Raw genomic sequence first — 1,094 nt, forward strand, 5'->3', positions numbered from 1 at the left:
GTTTAGGGTTTAGGGTTTAGCGGGTTTAGGGGTTTGGTGTATGCGTGGTGTTCGCCTTTATATACAGCACCTAAACCCTGAACTCCGCAGTGCCACACCCCTGCACCGAGTTCGCTGCGTGCTGAAGGGTTTAGGGTTTAGGGTTTAGGGTTGTGTGTTTGTTGCTGCAGATTTGCGGTTTGTATGACGTGCTGCCTCCCCAGTTCCAGCCGGTCTCTTTCAGGGGCGCGCAGCAGCAACAGCAGCAGCAGCAACAGCAGCAAGGCTGCCAGCTGGATGCGCAGCCGGACGCAACAGCAGCAGCAGCAGCTGCTGCTGCTGCTACTGTTGTGGGCCCCTTCTCCTCCCTCAGCCCCCTCACCAGTTGCTCGCTCACTGACACGGGGCCAACGGGCAGTGCTGCTGCTGTTGCTGCTGCAGCTCTTATGGTGGGGGACTTTGATGGGGCGTCTCCTGGGGGCAGCAGCAGCAACAACAACAACAACAACAACAGCAATGGCTTTTGGCAGCAGCAGCAGCAGATGCTGCTAGAGAATATGCAGCAGCAGTCGCAGCAGCAGGTTTTTTGCGAGCAGCAGCAGCTACAGTTGCCTATACTCTGATGCAGGGTCTTTGTGGCTCTGTAGCAGCACGTAAACCTCCTAACTGCGGCCGCAGCAGCTGCAGCAGAACATATCGTGGTGGGTGACAAGCAGCAGCAACAGCAACAGCAGCAGCAGCAGCTGCTGCTGCTGCGCTCTCAACAACAGCAACAGCTTCGCAGCATCTTGTAGAGAGGCAGGCGTGCTGCTGCAGTGCCTTCGTCGTGGTCTGCTGAAGGCCTATCCCGAATAAGCCGCTAGCTTTCGATGACGCAGCAGCCGCAGCAGCAGCAACTGCTGCTGCAGCCGCAGCAGCAGCAGCCGCAGCAGCAGCCGCAGCAGCAGCGGAGAAGGGGGCTGCTTGGGTGGAGCAGCTGTTTCTCTGGCGTGTTTAGTTTTACTGCATAGAAAGGACTTGGCGGCATTCTGACTCTGCTCTGTGGCAATGACAGAAATATTTTATTTATTATCTTCAGCTCTATCCAAAAAAAAAAAAAAAAAAANAAAAAAAAA

At 55.3% G+C, this 1,094-nt stretch overlaps 1 protein-coding gene across 1 annotated transcript in view; it reads left to right on the forward strand.

Annotated features, from left to right (window-relative positions):
- The window catches only part of EMH_0025230 (AT hook motif-containing protein, putative), a gene marked incomplete at both ends in the record, with an annotated part of 3,221 nt that extends 2,619 nt beyond the window's left edge, over positions 1-602 (forward strand). Inside the window, one exon of the mRNA XM_013502420.1 lies at positions 171-602. Coding sequence (XP_013357874.1) covers positions 171-602 — 432 coding nt within the window. The remainder of the gene's footprint in view (positions 1-170) is intronic.
- Between the last annotated feature and the right edge of the window lie 492 nt (positions 603-1,094).

This window comes from Eimeria mitis, genomic scaffold (assembly GCF_000499745.2).
Source record: "Eimeria mitis Houghton genomic scaffold, Emh_scaff913, whole genome shotgun sequence".
Lineage (NCBI taxonomy): Eukaryota > Apicomplexa > Conoidasida > Eucoccidiorida > Eimeriidae > Eimeria > Eimeria mitis.